Below are 17,461 nucleotides of genomic sequence, written 5' to 3'. Positions count from 1 at the left end.
CTCCTTAAATATTTTCCCCTTGGATCACACCACTGGAGTTATTTTTGGAGAAATTCCAGAAAACTTTGTGGCGCTCTCAGCATCTCAAGAAGAGTGACTGTCACTCTGAGTGATACTGCACTGCACTTGGTACAGCTAGACAGAGACAACAGATGCCAGCTGGAATCAGGGACGAAGGGATAGAAAGGCAGAGGGATGAGCCAAAATACCAGGTGAAGCAACTGACAGATAAAATGCTTTTGTTAAATGATAGTTTAAACCTACAACTTAGATGGATATCCTTAATTTTGACTCCGCTGGCAATACTTAATCTCCATAATTAACATTTGTTGAACAGTGATAATATGCTCAGAAAAAAAATCTAACTGCAAAACCTTCCACTTAACTTTGACACAATTTTAACTCTTAATGTGGAAATCACATCTGCTTTTTCAACTAGTCTCTCTCTTCAGACCCTTTTGTTTCTTATGCACATCCTCAGTCTCACTTCTACAATGACCAAGGGTATGGAATGGCTTCTGTACAAGAAAAACTACCTAAGTGGGACTCTCTGCTACAGCTGATAGAAGAGCATACAAGAGCGTTCTAGAAGCAAAAGTAACACAAAAGAAGTGGACACACATTTCAGTCTTAGTATTTCTCCCAGTACAAATTCTAGAGCATATAATAAACATTGGAATAGGTACAGTCAAGGTTAGAAAGGCACATTTTTTCGTGTAACAAACAGCAACCTTGCAAAGGGTTCCAAAAACACCGGCAAAGCATATTGTGGATGCTAAATTTATATCAAGTCAAGGATTACATATCAGGAAAGTTCATGAAAGAAGCTCATTGTGGGTTACTAAATATCACATCTGGCTCAGGGTAGCTGATCCCTTCATGAACTAAAAGTAGTAGATATTGGGAGAGCATTCTGGGAAGATATCATTCTTATGATATCCCTGATTCTTATTCTTCCCTGAGTACCTGCATAAGGCCACTGCTGCTGCCTTCCCCTAAAGAACAGGCTAAAAACACCTGTATGCTCTCTCTCCTTCAAAAAGAACAGGAAGTATAGAGAAAGAGGTTTTTGTTTGGTTTTTTTTTTTTCAAAAAAAAGGTATGATTACAAGTTTTGGGTAAAAAAAACCAAAACAACAAAAAACTCTCCAGTGACCTGGTATGGAAAGTCTCATAGCATGTATTATTTCTTGAGGGCATCCAAGAAATCAGTAGATCCATCCCAGTGGTGCTCCAACCTAGAAAAAAGCAACTGCTGGGCTTCCTGTCTCCAGTCTGAAGACTTTTTTTGCCAAGACTTAGCTTCCTGTCTTGCTAAGTACCCACTTTTCTTTCAGCTGAGGCACACTGGTCTAGGCAGATTTTTACAGTGAGACAGCACAGCCATTCCTGTAACATTCATTAGAGTCATAAAGAAACATCATATGACACAGACTAATTCTGCTTCATTAAGCAACCAAGTTAATCACAAATGTTTGCACTGTCACTGTAACTCTGCAAAGGTGAGGAAATAGAATCATAGAACTGTTAAAAGTTGGAAAATACCTCTAAGATCATTGAGTGCAACTGTTAATGGAAAGAATTAAATGAAAGGAGGGAAAAGGTTTACTGTAAATTTCTCTCTGTCTGTAGCAGCCTTAAAGCTTAAGTATGAAATAGGTAATTTTGAAGGTTTTTTGACAATTCAAAGAATTGAGTATTTTAGACAGAATGGATAGGAGCAATTAATTCATTTTACTTAAAAAAGTTTTTCTTAAACAAGACTGACATAAATTAGAAAGAAGAAGGGAGTAATGAAGGAAAGAAGTAGAAGAAGAACTAAAGAATTAACAGCATACTTTTTTTAAAAATCATCTTTTCAGAAAGGTTAATTTCTATTCTGAATGTTTGATGACAGCTCTCAGGAAGCACCACACTCACAAAAAAGACCCTGACTTTCTTCCCTTTTCAACGTCTATGTCAACAAGATTTAAAAAAAATATCCTCTGAATATTAAAAAAGGCAAAACAAATCTTTCTTTTCCCTTTAAATTTCTTTATTGCTATGATGAGTGCTGTAATCAAGTAAAATGGAACCATTTCTAGAAGCATTACTTAGATTTACATCAAACAGAAAATAGTCTGCTTGTAGGAACTGCTTCCCATTCCACCATGATGCAACGAATTGGAGACAAAAGCTTTAAGAGAGAGACACACACTGACATGCAATTTTGTCATTAAGAACTGATCTCATACTGGGCAAGTAATATGATTGTACCTCTCCCCACATCTGCAGAAGTTAAACACTGAGAACAACATACATGGTGGCAGGTATCATGTAACACCCTTTTAATAGCATGAAAAACAATACAAGACAGAGTGGCATGTTTGCAGTAGTAGTTCAATTTAAAGTAACTGATGAAAGAAGTTTAAATTAAGAGATCAGATAGCTTTTCATAATTAGATTTCAACACACAGTTTGGTTGTTCAATATTATCATGGAGTATTTTATTAACTCCCTTAACATCTTGATATTTCTACCGCTTTTCTGCCCACTCATACTTTGCATGTAATTATCTTGAAAGTACGTGCCTCATCTAGTTAGCAGAGAATTTTTTACCAAAAACTTTTTCCATTAATAGGCTTTCAATTTAGAAAAGTTTAGTCTTCATTTCTATTGCACTTTGAGGCAAACTTTAGAAGAATGATATTAAAATTAACTGGGGAAATATTATAAGCTAATTAGGCCAAATTCTCAGCCCCTCATGAAATAACTTCTGATTTGAGAGGAGAGCAAGGAAAGAAACTTTGGTCTCCTGGCAATTAAACTATCTCCCTCCAAATCTGAGACTGCAACTTCTAGATTACATGTGAGATTACATGTTAATTTCAGTAGGTGCAGTGGCTAAATGTAGTTCACTTACATTTATAAATATAATTGATAATTTCAGCAAAAGCTTGTATGTCTATTTTTTCCTTTCACATAATGATCAAGGTTGGAAGAGACCTTTGCAATCATCTAGTCCAACTATCAACCCAGCACCACCATAATTCCAAAGCGCCACATCCAGACACTCGCTGAACACTTCCAGAGATGGCAACTCCACCACCCTCCTTGGGCAACTAACTCCAATGCCTGGCCAGCGCCTTTCCTCCTTAAGAGTTCTTGTTTTCCAAGACACAGACTGAACACCAACAAAGGCGACAGCAGGTAGAAGGGCGATTCAAAAAATGATGATCTGGTAGGGCAGCTTTCCCATCTGACTACTTCAGGACCTTTTTGTGCACTAAGCAACAGTTTTCCTGAAGCCCAAACTATTTATGTGGGACTTCAACAAGCAACATGGGAATAAGCATTCCCTTCGGAAAATGTAAAAAATTTCCAAGTGGGCTAAAACCGAATGGCCTCTGAAGCAATTTCAGACACCATCCCTCTACACTAAAAAGAAGCTTGTACCTCCATTTATTTGAGATCCTGCATCAAATGACGAATGGAAAAATAAGTGTCATCCTTTTTCACTAAGAAAATATATGCAAAAATAAATCCTCCAAGCGGCCTTACATTCTACGGCTGCGAGCGGCATTAAGCCCCGCTCCTGAGGGAGCACTCATTTAGAAGACTTTCAGATGCAATCAGGAATTCTTCGGATCCCTCAAGCGAAACACGAGGCAGACTGAAGGTAAGGGTAACACCTCACACCTGCTAACGCGGCCAGGACATCCCCGCGGGATCAGGAGGCTCCGTTCACCTCCCCGATGCGGCACCACCGTGTGAAGCTGGGCACGCCGCCGGCTCCAGGAGCACGGAGCCACGCTCCACCCTCAGCGTACACGAAAGGAAACCCCCGGGGCAGCTCTGGCTGGCCGCAGAGCCCCCCTCAGCTCCGTCCCCACAGGCTGTCCCCGTCGCTCCCCTGCAGGCGGCGCCCGGCACCCAGCGCCGCCGGCGGCCGCTTCCCCCGGGATGCTCCAACGCGGCCGAGGCGGGGGGCGCGGGGAAGCGGCCGCGGGGCCGTGCCCAGCCGCCCGCGGCCCAGGGAAGCCGGGAAGGGCTGCGATCCCTAAGGAAACCCCCCGGCTGCCGTCTCGGTGCCCTCCCGCCGCCTGTCCTGGCGCTGCTCCCCATCCCCGGCCCGGCAGGGCGATGGTTTCTCCAGGAAGCGCTGGAGCCGGCTCCGCTTCCTCCCTTCCGCGTCCGCCGCGTACCGGGTCCCCGCAGCCGCCGCTGGGGTAAGGGGCCTTCCAGGACTAAAATTTAAAATACTTTATGTCTTCTAGTAATGACTTTTTTTCTGGTTTGTTAGTCTGTCTTTCCTTTATCCATATTTTCTGTTTCTCTTTTTCCCCCTCTTGAAAATATTAAGGAAATACGTTCTGATGAGAGGAAATGAGAGCCCGTCAGAGGCGCACTGTAACATTAAACCGTAGTACTTTTTTTCTTTTTTGAATCCTAACTCTGATCTAACTGCGTTTACTGTATTTCCTTCTTTCCCTAGTGTCCAGAAATCAACATGTCTAGCAAAAAGGCAAAGACAAAGACCACCAAGAAGCGCCCTCAGCGCGCCACTTCCAATGTATTTGCGATGTTTGATCAGTCGCAGATCCAGGAATTCAAGGAGGCCTTCAACATGATCGACCAGAACAGGGATGGCTTCATTGACAAGGAGGACTTGCACGACATGCTCGCCTCCCTTGGTAATGTGCCTTTGCTGTTTGTGCTTGCCAGGCAAATTTGTGCTGCAAAATTCAAAATGCTGAGAGTTTGGGATATGGGAGGTGTGGTGTCTCATTGTTACACTCAGTTTGTTTTAACACCCAGTTCGTATTGACATTATTATTTCAGTAATTTAGTTTTCAGCTAAACCAAGTATGAATCCCTTTATTTGTAGGAAAGAATCCAACAGATGAATACCTGGATGCCATGATGAATGAGGCTCCGGGCCCCATCAACTTCACGATGTTTCTCACCATGTTTGGTGAGAAGTTAAATGGCACCGACCCGGAGGATGTAATCAGGAATGCTTTTGCTTGCTTTGACGAAGAAGCAACAGGTACGTGGGTGCAAGTCGGCTGCTTGGCAGGGGTATGGCTGGGTTTCTATGTGCGTTATTTGGGTATCTAAACAGGATGCTGATTTTTGCTGATCTTTATAAATTAAATTTGACATGATAAATCCTAGATGGTATATTCTGCTGAATTACTGAGTGACAGTAAAATCTGTCTGGCTGTTCTGTGTCAGTACCGAGGACTAGTAGGACTGTTCTTCTGTGAGGCTTTGAAGAAGAGTGCTTTAACTGGGCAGTGGGTATGTTCCTCAAAGTTCCTCAGAGGTGTATTTGCTCTAAGATGAGGAGTTCAAGTCAGTAATGATTTTTTATGGCATTAAAAGCTAATGATGGGAAATCTGTCATATAACTGAGTTTGTCCCCCCTCTGCATTAGGTCTAATATGTGTTTAAATTCTTCAGGTGTTTAATATTTCAAGACACACTGTCCAGACTTCATAAAGTCTTACGGATCCTCATCTGGCTAAGCTTTCTTTATGGCTCTGAGGACAAATGTCATCCCCTCACCTGCAGCTCAGTTGCTTCCAGATTGCAGGAAGGGCTGCAGTCTTAGTGGTCTAAAGATAAAAACCAGGTGCTGTGTAGAAGGCAGAAATGACAGATTGGACTGACTTGAAAAGCTAGATGAAGGGAAAGAGTAAAATACAGAGCTCAGTTTTACTATATGAGACTTCGATCTTGAGGTTAGAGTTTATACTTTTATGTATTTATTCACCTAGTCTAACATTCTTGAGAAGCGTATTGTAATTGGAGATGAATGAGGCCATTCTGTGGAATTACAGAGTATCAGTGCTTTGATATGTTGTGAACTTGTCTTACTAGCTCACATTGAAATTATGTAGTCTCTGTACTAGAGATGACACTGCACCTCTACAACATCCTCACAACTGTCCACCACAACATTTTAATCTAGCCAGTCGATAGATGCTCTGCACCTTTTGAAGGACATCGTTCCGTTTCAACAGCTGTTTTCAGTCTGTGTATTTTTAGTACCTTTTGCCTTTTCAAAGAGCATCCCCTTCCTGCTGAGATGTAGGTAAACAGGCTTTCTGTTGATAAGGCCTTTTCAAATGTTAATCGACTTCCTCCCTCTCAAGGGAAATCTTTTTACCATCTCCTAGAGAAGGAAGTTTTATTAGTAGGTTAATTATTTTTTCTTCACAGGTCGTCTGACTCACTGTGCTACAAGGGTTTTTTTGTGTGCACCAAAACAAGAGCCTGTGAATTACAATATAAAGAAAATGGTTGTGTTACCAGTTATTTAGAACAGAAACTTCTGTGTCTATGTAAACAATAAGTTACTACTTATAAGATTAGATAAGATTGATTTTAATATCTCTCAGCTTTGTGTGGTAAATGTTGTAGTCTAGCCCTACAATGATTTGAGGATACTAGTTTGTTCTACAATCTGTTTTGTGTCTTATGCCACCCTCAAATTTTAACCAGGAAACATGTGAGATAATTATGCTGTTTTATTATATATTATTTATACATACATTATGAGTTTTGATTCATAATAGTAAAAATTAAATCTTCAAAATGGCATGTGACATATTTGTAGAACCCATGTTATGTTAATCCTTTATTAGTTTTATCCTCTTATTTGGCTTGTGATCAGTTTGCTCCTTTTAAAAATGTACAAGAGCATTTCTAGCTATATCAAACTATTTTTTTTTTTTTTTTTTTTTTTTTCATTTCATGGTCTCCACACATGTGTTTGTTATGGGCTTGATTTTCTAGCTCTACATCAGTGTAGGTCTTTTGGAAAAGAGTAATACAAATCAGATCCTATAGTTGAGAATAAGGTAGTCCTACTTGTCAGGTTTTACTTACATTTCCTATATTGCCAACCTAGTTGGATATGTTGCTTCAGCATTACTATCAAGTGCAGTGCTGTGGAATTGGTATAAAAGTTGGATCTGTCTGCACTTGGAGTATTTTTAATCTGGTCTTTGATCTTGCATTGTCATCTGCTTTGTGCTGCCTGGAAAAGGCTGAACCTTAAGTTTTGCTTCATTTATTTGTTACTCCCCATCTACGCTGAAGCTGTGTGGGAGGGAGAGGAGCCCTGTTTGCTTTACGGTTTGTTGCTGATAAAACTTGTGGTGTATTCCTGGTCTGGCAGCCCAGTTCAGTGTATAAACAACTACCTATTCAGACAGGAGCAATTAAGTCCTTGAGGCTAAACTTGCAGCACCAAAGGCCTTGCATTCTTTCAATACTAATCGTTTTGTCATCTCTCATCACTGCTTGCTCTCTATAGGACAGCAGAAAGAGAGTCTAATCTTTTTGGCTGCCTTTTCCCCCTTCTTTACACCCATCTTCCAAGAAAGAACTCCAAGGTTAGACCCGATTAGGATGGGCCTGGCTTAGTGAACATTCTCCCCATTTCTGAAGATTGCTTCTAGCCTTCTTCATTTGCATTCAGTAGCCAATGGCCGGTCTACACTGGGATATGGTGCTGTTTTCATTAGCATATGTTGAAACACATTTTTTCTTCCCTTCCCTCAGCATACACCACCCCCATGCTAATTTGTCATGCTCACTGACTGCTTTTTGGTTCCCCAATTCCCTGTTTGTCTCTCTAATGAGCTCTGTTAGCTTAACTTACACAGCTCTCTTTCCAAAGTGGTGCTTTTTTTATCACATTCTGATTGAATCTACATCAGTTGATGTGGGTGTCTACATATGACTTCCAGCTGTTCCACAAAGTTTACTTTCTTACTCTTTTTTTGGAACCTGCTTCTGTCTCATCTGTTCTGTTACTAACATTTCTGTTCTGTTACTAACATTTCTCCAACTAAAGTTCAATAACCAATTTCTTTCTCAAATGAAGCAACTGTTGTGCTGCTAAAGGTATGGCTGGTTGTATTTCAGCCTTTAACAGTTTCTGCATTCTACTGTCTACCTTGTTATGCATGTTTCCTTTTTCATCTCTAAATTTTCCTGGAATTATTTGGCAACTGGTGGTTCTGCCCATTATTTGAAATACAATTAGCAGAAGATACCTAGAAACTGCTCCTTTTTATATCTTTGTTAACTTCCTCAAAAATCTTCTGCTCTTTCAGCATAAAATAAATAATACATCCTACTCTTTTTTTTTTTTTTTACCTTTTTAAATGTTATCCACCTTTACCTCTCCACCATAAACATTCTTTCTGCCTCCTGAGTTAGCTTGCTCAGTCCTGTCTGAAAGTCTCTTCTGTTATAAACTCCATCCCTGGACACTTGCCATGAGTTCACTGTATCCACATAAACTGCCTCCAGCAACGGTGTTGTGCAGCACTAAACAGTGGTTATTTAGTCCCCAGGGGAAACTAGTTTATAGAGGATGTGCAAATATATCTAATTAAAGCAGGAAAAATATAGTTCGTTTAAGAGAACTGCTTTTATAATGAAGACCAGCAGTGACAGGAACTTGTTTTTCCACTTTGAGCTGTTGAAGATCAGTAGATGGAAGTAAGTGTTATTATACCACAGCAGGTCAGGCCCTGTCTTCAAAAATCTGTATGAAATGCATTTAACTTCCTTTCCCTTTGCACTCAAGGAATTTCTTTAGAATTCAGTTAAGGAAATTTTTTGGGCTCTGTGCAAATACAAAAGTAATATATCACTGCTGCCCTGGTTAATTGCCTGTGTGTTGGCATGTCTGTGCTGCTGCTTTTGGAGACCCAGCTAAGAGGCTTGGCCTCCCTTTTGCCTTTCTCTCTGCATGTCTCATTCCAGGGTTCATCCAAGAAGACTACCTGCGGGAGCTGCTGACCACCATGGGAGACAGGTTCACGGATGAAGAGGTGGATGAGCTTTACAGAGAGGCCCCCATCGACAAAAAGGGCAATTTCAACTACATCGAATTCACGCGCATCCTGAAACATGGAGCAAAAGACAAGGATGACTGAGCAAATCCCTGGATACCTGCAGATAGCACCTTTAGTTTTTATTTTTTTTTCTTCCCACTAATTTTATTTCTCAGGATCTATTTTTTTTTTTTTTCCTTTTTTTCTTGTTGGGACCTTTTGCATACATTTTTAGCGTTGCACCTTCTTCCTCTGTGGATCTTCCTCTGTGCCTCTCAGACACACCTGCACCTTTGTAATAAGACTGGGAAGTGGCAGGGAGAGAGAGGACAGCTTGTAGTGACAGAAGTGGAGGGGCAAAGATCAGAGAGTGTGGAGGCCTGGGTAAAAATGTCAGTGCTACTCATCCTAGCTAGGTTAATTTTACATTTTTAATGATAATTTTTCAAATAAATCACTGTCTACTAAGTGCATAATTAAAATATTCATGGTAGAAGTATAATGTTTCTCTAATGATACCTGTAAATATTTTTGCAGCTGTATGCAGTCATGTTGTTACCTATTTTTGCCTTAAAAATGATGCATAAGTCACTTAAACATACTGATGTTTGTACTTCAGCAGCTATTTCACCTGCTACTGTGAGCATACACATGAAGAAGAAATTCCCATCCTTCAAATTTTTGTGTATTGTAAATGAATAATTTCTGTCCAAGACTTGCACATTAAACATTTTAAATCTTCTGGTTGTAGTTGAGCACGTATTTTACCACCTCAGTGCCTGCATTTCTTGACACTGAGTACTATATTAATACCACTTAAAAAAAAACTTACAATGTAAATACCAGTGTTTTTTTAAAACAAGATATCATATATAGGTAGAGTTGCTTGAGTGATGCTTCTTACCAGATCTGTGAGGCTGCCAATATTAAATTTTTATATTCCTGTTTTTTTCAAAGCACAGTAAGAACAGGGCTGGATGAAGAAGGGAAGGTGTGCTGTATCTGTCCTTTTTGTTTTCTGCCTGAAAATTTTATTCTTGGTTTTTAAATGAAACAATATACACTATTTTTTTAAGACCTCCTGCTGTGAGTGGTGTTTTGGATGTGTGAGGCTTGAGGCATTCCTTTTTGTTCCATTTCTCATAGTTGTATCCTCTATAGATCTTGTGGTATGGAAGGCATGGCAGATTTGCCACACTGTTCTGAAGCAATTTTGCCATAATCTGAATGCTTGTGGTCCTGCAGTTCTTTTGTCTTGAGACAAAGCATGATCAGAGCTGCTTCTGACACTTTTAGGAATTACATTGTTAATGCCTTCAGAACTTCAATTACAAAATTAAGAAAAGTCATTTGGCTGAGAGCATTTTGCTGTTTCTTGGTAGGCTGCTGTTGCAGACTGAGCTTTTAAGAAACGTCACCAGAGGACGGCGATGAAAGCTCTGAAGCTCCTGCTCCACCTCAGTCCCAGGGAGCTTTGCTGAGGTGTGGGAACTGTTAATTGTTTAATTGTGATTGTTAATCACACAGGGATGACCTGACCCCTCTGACTGTGGGTCTGTACGAAGCACATGGAAAAGCAGAGAAGGGGGAAAGGTGCTGAGCAGAATCAGCAGAAACCGAAACACTTGACAAATATTTTCCCTCCATCAGTCGCTGCCTTTTTTTTGTTTGCTTTTGTTTTGTTTTTGTGTTGTTGTCGGGTTTTTTTTTTTTCCAGAGAAATACTTACGTTTGGAAGGGGCGGAGATTAAAAACTCGAACAAGAACTTTTGTAAACCATCAGTGAAATTCGTACCAATTTCGAGGCTTCTGAAGTCCTGCAGCCAGCGGCTGGGGCCATCCCCGGAGCCAGCAGGAGGTGGCAGCACAGCTCCCGGCACGAACGCCAGCGGCTCCCGAGCCAAGTGTTCCTTGGTTTTGGTTGGGGTTTTTTGGTTTGTTTGTTGTTTCGGGAAGGTTTTGTAGTCCTGAAATCTCGTTTGGTGCATCTTTCATAGGGGGAAAATATGCTCCGTGCCAACAGAAGTCCTCTTCCTGCCACAGCAAAGGCTGATGGTGCCAGGATTTTTCACATTGCAGCTCTTGCACCTTGAATTTTTGGCCCTTTAATCAAATTCATTCATTACAGAAGAGAGTAAAACGAGGCCTCTGCACGCCGTTGTTACAGACCTACACGCACAAACACACATGTGGTGTGTGTTTGGCAAAGATTGGGTTTCAAAAGGACTTACGGTCTTCCTTGTAACTCAAACCAGAGACACTGTTCCTGCATTTCACTTCTCAGTATCTCAGTGCTCTTCTTCTTTTGTTAACATTAGCTTCGAAAAAAAACTACCCCAAATTCAGATGTATATGTTTGCATAACTTTGTTTACATACGAAAGACTAAAACCTGTGATATAAACTAAACTGCTGAGGTTCAGAGTGAGGCAGCTGGTATTTACCTACAGCAATAAATGCCAATTGTTAAACCCCAGTGCTTGCTTACAGGCCAGGGCTGTGTTGCTGTATAGCAACACCTATATGCCATTTGGCCTTGTGATGACGAATTGTAGTTCACTAATACTATTGTTCTCAGCCTTGCCTTCGGCAGAATCCTGGTTTTACTCTCTCGGCTTTATTGGCATTTAATGTTCTCATAAAAACATGTCAGAGAGAATGATAAAAATGGATTTCTGGTGTGTAACTCAGAGGCCTGGGATTTCTCTTGCAAAGAAATTTTAAACCCCTGCTCAGCTCTGATGCAGAGGGTGCCTTAAAGTCTGTGTGTGTCTGGAACAAGCAACACTGGTTTTATAGACTAATTGCAGTTCTTAGTCCTGGCAAAATCATTCTCAGTAAAAGCCACAGAATTTTCAAGTGTTCTCACTGAAGTGGGTCAGCAGAAGATGAAGGCGTTTGTCATGGGATGTCTTTCTCCTTTTATTTTTGTTATTAATTCAGCTGTTTTGTAGATAGGTCGCTTGAGTGGAGGGCGGGAACAATGTGGCCTTGAATCCTCTCAGCTAGAAGAGGGAATTAAAAGTAGGTCTGCAACATTCGGGCTGAATGTTAAACCACTGAACAATTGAATAAGGGAGGGTGGAACCATCACAAGCAGCTGTGTTTCTTATTGTGCATTCTTTTTTCTTTTCTTTTTTTTTTTTTTTTTGGCAAATGAAGGCGCTTAGGCAGTGATCCCAGGAGAAGGAATTAAAGAGATCCATTCTACCTTGAGAGGACTCTTTCCTGCTCTTCAAGGTGAAGTTCCCAAAAGCCATGACTCACATGTGGGGCTGGGATGCTTGTTTCCTGTGGTTGCAGAGGCAACAGAGCTGAACCCTAAATGAGTTTCAGCTTATAAACGGTTTCCTCTCCAGGACTGTTTGTGAGAAGTAGTGCCTTGCCAGGGAACTGTCTCACACATCCTCTATCTGACTTAACACCCCCCTCCCAACCTCCTGCTAGTGTAGGTAATAATTTGTAAAGGTTCTCACTGTCTTTACTCTGTTTGAATGCCGTGCTTTGTAAGCTGCTGTGGCTCAGCACCTGATTATCCTTGAGCAACTCAGCTCTGTGCATATTGGGGCAGTCAGTTTGTCAGCTGTGCTGTCCCTACATGTGAATTACAGTCCCAACTCCTGTAGAAAGGGCAGTGGTGACTCCTTACCTCCTCTTCAGTATTCCATGTGGGTGAGATTCAGCAGATCCTTACTTGATACCCTTGTTTTAATAGTTACTAATTTTAGCATCTAACATCCCTGTCTGGGGAGACAGCAGCATCTGTCAGTGTGGCAGGCTCGCCTCACTGTGGGTAGCACCAATGATGCCAAGCATTCTTCATTTCAAATTCATTTCATTTCAAATACCAAGTAGCCGATATTAAATACAGCCCTGTCCAAATGTCAAATAGAACGGTGCTTGTTCTAAAAACCGCCAAGGTCTGGAAAGAATTCCTGTCACCAGGGTGGTGGTGCCTAAATCCTAAGCACTCGGTCTGACCTTTGTGGATGGTTTCCTAGCGGCAGGCAGGGCTCGTTCTGCTATTCAAATAACCCCAGCTGACTGCTGACTCATCTCTGGTTCCACTAGGCACATCCCGGTGCTTAAATATAAAAATTGTTTCAGTGGCACTCTTTAGCTGTGAAAGGCAAACCTAACCAGAGTTCCTATGTAATCATAGTGAGATCAGAGGTGTCATGTAAACGGCGTAATTAAAAACATAAAAAAGCATTCACATGACTTTAATAAGGATGCATACCAGTCCCAGCAGGCTTCTTTCACTGAGTAGGTAAGGCTTGCAAATTCAAGATACTTGCAGCTGGAAACTTCCTTTTCAAATAACTGCAGGTCACTGTGACATTGGAAATGGTTGCAAAAAGCTACAATCATGGCACGCTGCCCCCTCCCACACACATGCACAAGATTTCCTGGGAAATTTGCTCAGCTCCATGCCCCACAACCCTAGCAAGCTTCAAAGCTACAGGGCTGGAGTTAGTTAAAAGGAGAGCTGACAAGACTCATGTTAGTAAGATAAGCTCATGAACTTTGTGATTCATTTTTGGAAGAGAACTAAATGGAACAAAATTACTTGCAGTTAGTACTTGCCTGTTTATTTCTTTCGCTAATTCAGGGGATAAGGTATTGTATCTTTATTGGAACCTGAGATATATGTTGTGCAAAACACAAGTTACAACATTATTACTGTTATCCTGCTAGCAAAGAAGGGAACTTGGTCATGAATCTAAATTCTCCCATTTTGTCTGCCCTCCTTATCTGCTAATTTAAAAAATAATAATAAAAAGGTAGCAATGCAATTTTTGATTGTCAGAAGACAGCATTTCTTTCAGACTTTGACCTTTTTGTAACCTAATTGAGCACAACCTTATAACTTAACCAATAATAACTAGTTTTTCTGCTATAGAAAATGTCTAGATGTACAAACTGTTGTTACTGATTTTTTTGGCATATCCACCTATTCCACGGCCACGTTGCCCAGGTGGGGCACAGAACAGCAGCACTGTTACAAATGTATTTGGGGGTGCTGTACTACATGTAGATCTAAGAGAAAGAAGGAGTCATCAAACTTGGATAAAATGATGAGTAAGGAATACACTTCAAAAATGCAGAACTCTGATTAATTTACTAGAAGATGACACAGGGCTGTCTGAACCCCAAAGAGGAGGGTGAACTGTTGCCATTAAGTGCTAGTTACAACTGTGTGATAAGCAGAAAAGCTACCTGGTAACAGCTGCAGCTGAATTTGGAAGCAAATTGCAATGTGGATGGGACAGTAATCAGAAGACAGTGATGATACTTGTTAAAAATATTTAGTTCTACTCTGTTCCTGTTACAAAGAATGCAGCCTGCTCTCCCTGAAATTTTCTGTCCCAAGCTCTGGACACAGATTTTGGGTATCTGAGTAGCTATCTAAACTAATGAAGATTAAAATACCAGAAAATAAGACAGGGGACAAGGCACTCAAGCATTTCCTGATGCAGCTGATCAGAGGTATGACTCTGTTGAGCTTCCAGTAGTCAGACTTCTCCAGAGGCTGGACACCAATGCCCAGTCAACAATTTATGTAGCCCCATGCTTTGGCAGCTGACAGCAGCATTTCCAGAGTTCTGTTTTCTATTTGATGTTTGACTCCTCTCCTCCTCTCCCCTCCCCTCCTTTGTGCAAGCACTTAAATGCCTTCCACATGTCAGGGGCCTGCATCTACCCTCTCTGTTACAAGCCTTACAAGGCTTAAGACCTTCAAGCAAGAAAGGCATTCCCTTCCCTACTTTGTGTACCACACCTTGGGCCTCACTTTGAGATAAGATTCAAAGCAGCTAATAAGTTGTAAGGCAGGCTTTGCAAATTTTGATGAGCAAAACTTCGCCTCCAGGATTAAAGAGTATTTCACTGGCAATTTTAAAAACACTGGCAAATATCTAAATAGGATGACAGTACCTCAGACATTTCAGGCTCTGGGGTGAAAGCACAGATCAGACTCTTGTGCACATCTCTGGATGCACAACACATGACAGAACTGTCCTCTGAGGGCAGTGGGTAAGTGGAGGAGAGGAGACTTTTGGCTGATGCTCTTACTAATGATGGCTGGAAGATCTTATCTTATGCCAGGTTTTCAGGGCTGGTAATTATGCCTCTTCCACCGTTGATCTCAAAAATTGCTATGAAAGAGTAAGTATCAAACAAAAGGGTTCTGGTTGATTATTTTCACACTATTTTCCCAACTCTAAATGTTCTTTACACCTCTGTGATTGACTGGATTATTCCTACCTAGGACAGATTTTGTCTTCACACACACCCTTTGCAGGAATGTTTTTGTTACCTACCGTGGTTTGTAAAGTGGCTATAAAAGCAAGGAAAGCATTTGGGAGATGCTGTTATTATGAACAAGTTAGGGTGTGTTTATTTTAGTTATTTCTTCTCCTTCCAATTCCTCCATGCCTCCCTTAAGCCTATTAACAGACAATGCTTCTACAGGCTAAGTATACTGAATTCAGTGAGGCTCACCTAAAAAGGCCACTTCAGCAACATTATTCAAGTTTCCAATATTTGTGTTTACAGACCAATACATATTTCTGGCTCATTTCTTGACTCTGCTGTTCTTTCATTTGGGACCTTGGGGGGGAGGGGTGTTTGTTGGTTTGTTGGGTTTTTTTTAAGGTACAATCTGCCTGACTTTTGTCTTCTAATCACTGTTACATTAATGACTTGCCTACACAGCTTGCCCCATTTTACCTCTGATGCAGTTAAAATTTTCATTTTGTGAACTTCCTTGCATTTCTCTGCTATATGCTGCTGATGTCAGACACCTGTGACATCTGGGCATGTTCTTACATTGTTCCCAAAAGCTATAGAGAAAAGCACTGAATGAAATCTGTTTAGAACAGAGGTGTTCTAAACAGATTTGGGGGGTTGGAGGTGAGAGGTTTTATCCCTGGAAATAAAAGCAATGTGTCATGAAGGTATTTGTAATATGGGTTCCTTTTAATGAATCTTAGCCACTTAGTTGACTGAAAACATTAAATTGGTGTTTCCCTAAAGTAAGTAATTAACTTTCAACACAGAAAATTAAATTGCTTAAGATTATTACACAGCCATCTGAACAATACTTCTAGTGTCTTGTTGCTTTTATTGCTGTGTTGCCCCAGGCATTTTGTGTGTAATCATCCAGACACCATGAGACATATTGATTAAATAAATTGGGGCACTTTGCACAGTACAGTCTTGTTTTATATAACCTTATGCAATAAGTTTTTACTCTAGCCAAGTACTAAGTAAGAGCAGAGTTGAGAGAGAAACTTTGGGCAATGCCAGTCTATCCTGTCATCTGTAGTCAGAAGTAGTTTGGACTCCTGTAACAAGCTACATTTTTACTGGGAGAAAGCCAGACTCCTGAGTTGACTTTAGTAGATATTTTTATATTAGGCTGAGCATTTTTCCTCTTAATACACTGAAAAAAACTGTTTGAAGAGCAACTGCTGTGTCAGTGCTCCCAGAGTTCCAGAGAGGTGAGCAGTTCTCCGTGTTTGGACAGTGTGAAGCACAATGGGGATTGGTGTGTGAGTGGGAAAATTAATTGTCTAATGGCATTTCCATGATAAAAGTAATAAGCACTTTTTTAGTAGATGTGACAAAAGTTATGTTTAAAGAGCACTGGGCCCTCTCTAACGCATTGGAACATCAATTTCACCTCTGGCTTGGCTAGGCTGATTTAGCAGCTTTCTGCTAGAAAGCTTCTAGATAACGTGGCAACCAAAACATTTCAAGGCTGCCTTATCCTCTCTTATCCTACAGCCTAATGACAAAAGGAGACAATTGTACCCTGTTTGCTAACTACACGTTGTGCTTTAATCTTGCATTTTGACTTATGTTGTCATGAAGTTGCTAATCGTCATTCTGTGACACTCTCTGCACAGCCCCTCCACACAACTCTGGGCTGCACTACATGGGCACAGTACCACAAAAGAGCAAACACAAGGACTGGCACCTGTCCATAACTGCTGTTTAGAGGGAGGTTGTCCCTTTTGCCAGCCAGTGAAACATCAGAACTCCAGGCCACTAAATAAATGCTATTATACATCATCTGGGCACCATATGGTCTGTGTGCTCTGAGTGTAGCTGAGCCACAGCCCTCCAAGCAATTGGGTGAGAGGCCTGGCTTCAGACTCAGTAGCTGTTTGCTTCAGCAGCAGTAAGGCTTCCACACTGGTGTGCTCTGAAAAGAATCAGAGAAAGCCTCTCACAAAGTATCAGAAGGATTCTGTTCCCCTGTAGAGGTGCTGAAGTTTCTGCTGACCCTTCTGGGCATGGGTGAATACAGGGTACAGCTCTGCACCCTGTGGTATCTGCAGCTCTGATGCCCCCTCAGAGAACTCATCTTCTACTCCAGTAACTGAAACTGTGGCTTAAATCAGCATCTCATCTCATGCAGCTTTTATTACATCTTGCAAAAGAAGCCTACTCTGATTGGAGTCTTGCTTTGGCACCATGAATGGATAGAACTGGCACATGTGCATAGCTGGAGGTGAGTGGGTTAAATGTGTCAGCAGGCTGAGCCCTTCCATGGAGGGAAAGAGGAAAGGAGGTCTGAACCAATTCCTAGAGTAGCACAAATTAGTGAGCTAC

General features: G+C 41.1%; 1 protein-coding gene across 1 annotated transcript; it reads left to right on the top strand.

Annotated features, from left to right (window-relative positions):
- Nucleotides 1-4,058: 4,058 nt before the first annotated feature.
- Nucleotides 4,059-9,581, top strand: LOC131576144 (myosin regulatory light chain 2, smooth muscle minor isoform-like). Its single transcript, XM_058832522.1, has 4 exons — nucleotides 4,059-4,208; nucleotides 4,475-4,673; nucleotides 4,868-5,029; nucleotides 8,770-9,581. The coding sequence occupies exons 2-4, from the start codon at nucleotides 4,490-4,492 to the stop codon at nucleotides 8,940-8,942; spliced, it is 519 nt and encodes a 172-aa protein (XP_058688505.1). The 5' UTR covers nucleotides 4,059-4,208; nucleotides 4,475-4,489; the 3' UTR covers nucleotides 8,943-9,581.
- The last annotated feature ends 7,880 nt before the right edge of the window (nucleotides 9,582-17,461 follow it).

This window comes from Poecile atricapillus, chromosome 2 (genome assembly GCF_030490865.1).
Source record: "Poecile atricapillus isolate bPoeAtr1 chromosome 2, bPoeAtr1.hap1, whole genome shotgun sequence".
Classification (NCBI taxonomy): Eukaryota; Metazoa; Chordata; class Aves; order Passeriformes; family Paridae; genus Poecile; species Poecile atricapillus.
This window is presented reverse-complemented; position numbering and strand designations above follow the sequence as displayed.